The sequence below is a fragment of the Antrostomus carolinensis genome, unplaced genomic scaffold (assembly GCF_000700745.2).
Source record: "Antrostomus carolinensis isolate BGI_N321 unplaced genomic scaffold, ASM70074v2 scaffold49956, whole genome shotgun sequence".
Lineage (NCBI taxonomy): Eukaryota > Metazoa > Chordata > Aves > Caprimulgiformes > Caprimulgidae > Antrostomus > Antrostomus carolinensis.
In genome coordinates, this window is record NW_010322095.1 from 1783 (window position 1) to 2125 (window position 343).

Below are 343 nucleotides of genomic sequence, written 5' to 3' on the forward strand. Positions count from 1 at the left end.
CCGGAACCTCCTGGAACAGCCCAGGGGCCCCTGCCTGCCCAAGCAGGACGTCTACGACGCCTACAAGTGAGCGCAGGGGCCGGCCCGGCGCCAGGAACCTCTCGCCATGGGGCTGGGCTTGTCCAGTGGGTTTATTTGGGAATTACCCTGCCCAACTTTGGGCTCTTGAGGTTTGGAGGGTGGTGAGAAAGGCTTGATGGCTTTAACCTGCAGCTCTCCCGGCAGGCGGTACTGCGATAACCTCTGCTGTCGACCTCTGAGCGCCGCCAATTTCGGCAAAATCATCCGGGAGATCTTCCCAAACATCAAAGCCCGACGGCTGGGAGGCCGGGGACAGTCGAAA

The 343-nt window shown here is 61.2% G+C and overlaps 1 protein-coding gene across 1 annotated transcript in view; it reads left to right on the forward strand.

The window, feature by feature from the left end:
• RFX5 (regulatory factor X5) overlaps positions 1 to 343 on the forward strand; it is a gene marked incomplete at its 3' end in the record, with an annotated part of 2659 nt that overhangs the window by 1395 nt on the left and 921 nt on the right. The window contains 2 exon segments of the mRNA XM_010170132.1: positions 1 to 66; positions 226 to 342. The exon segment at positions 1 to 66 is cut by the window's left edge and continues 15 nt beyond it. Of these exon segments, the coding sequence (XP_010168434.1) occupies positions 1 to 66; positions 226 to 342 (183 nt within the window).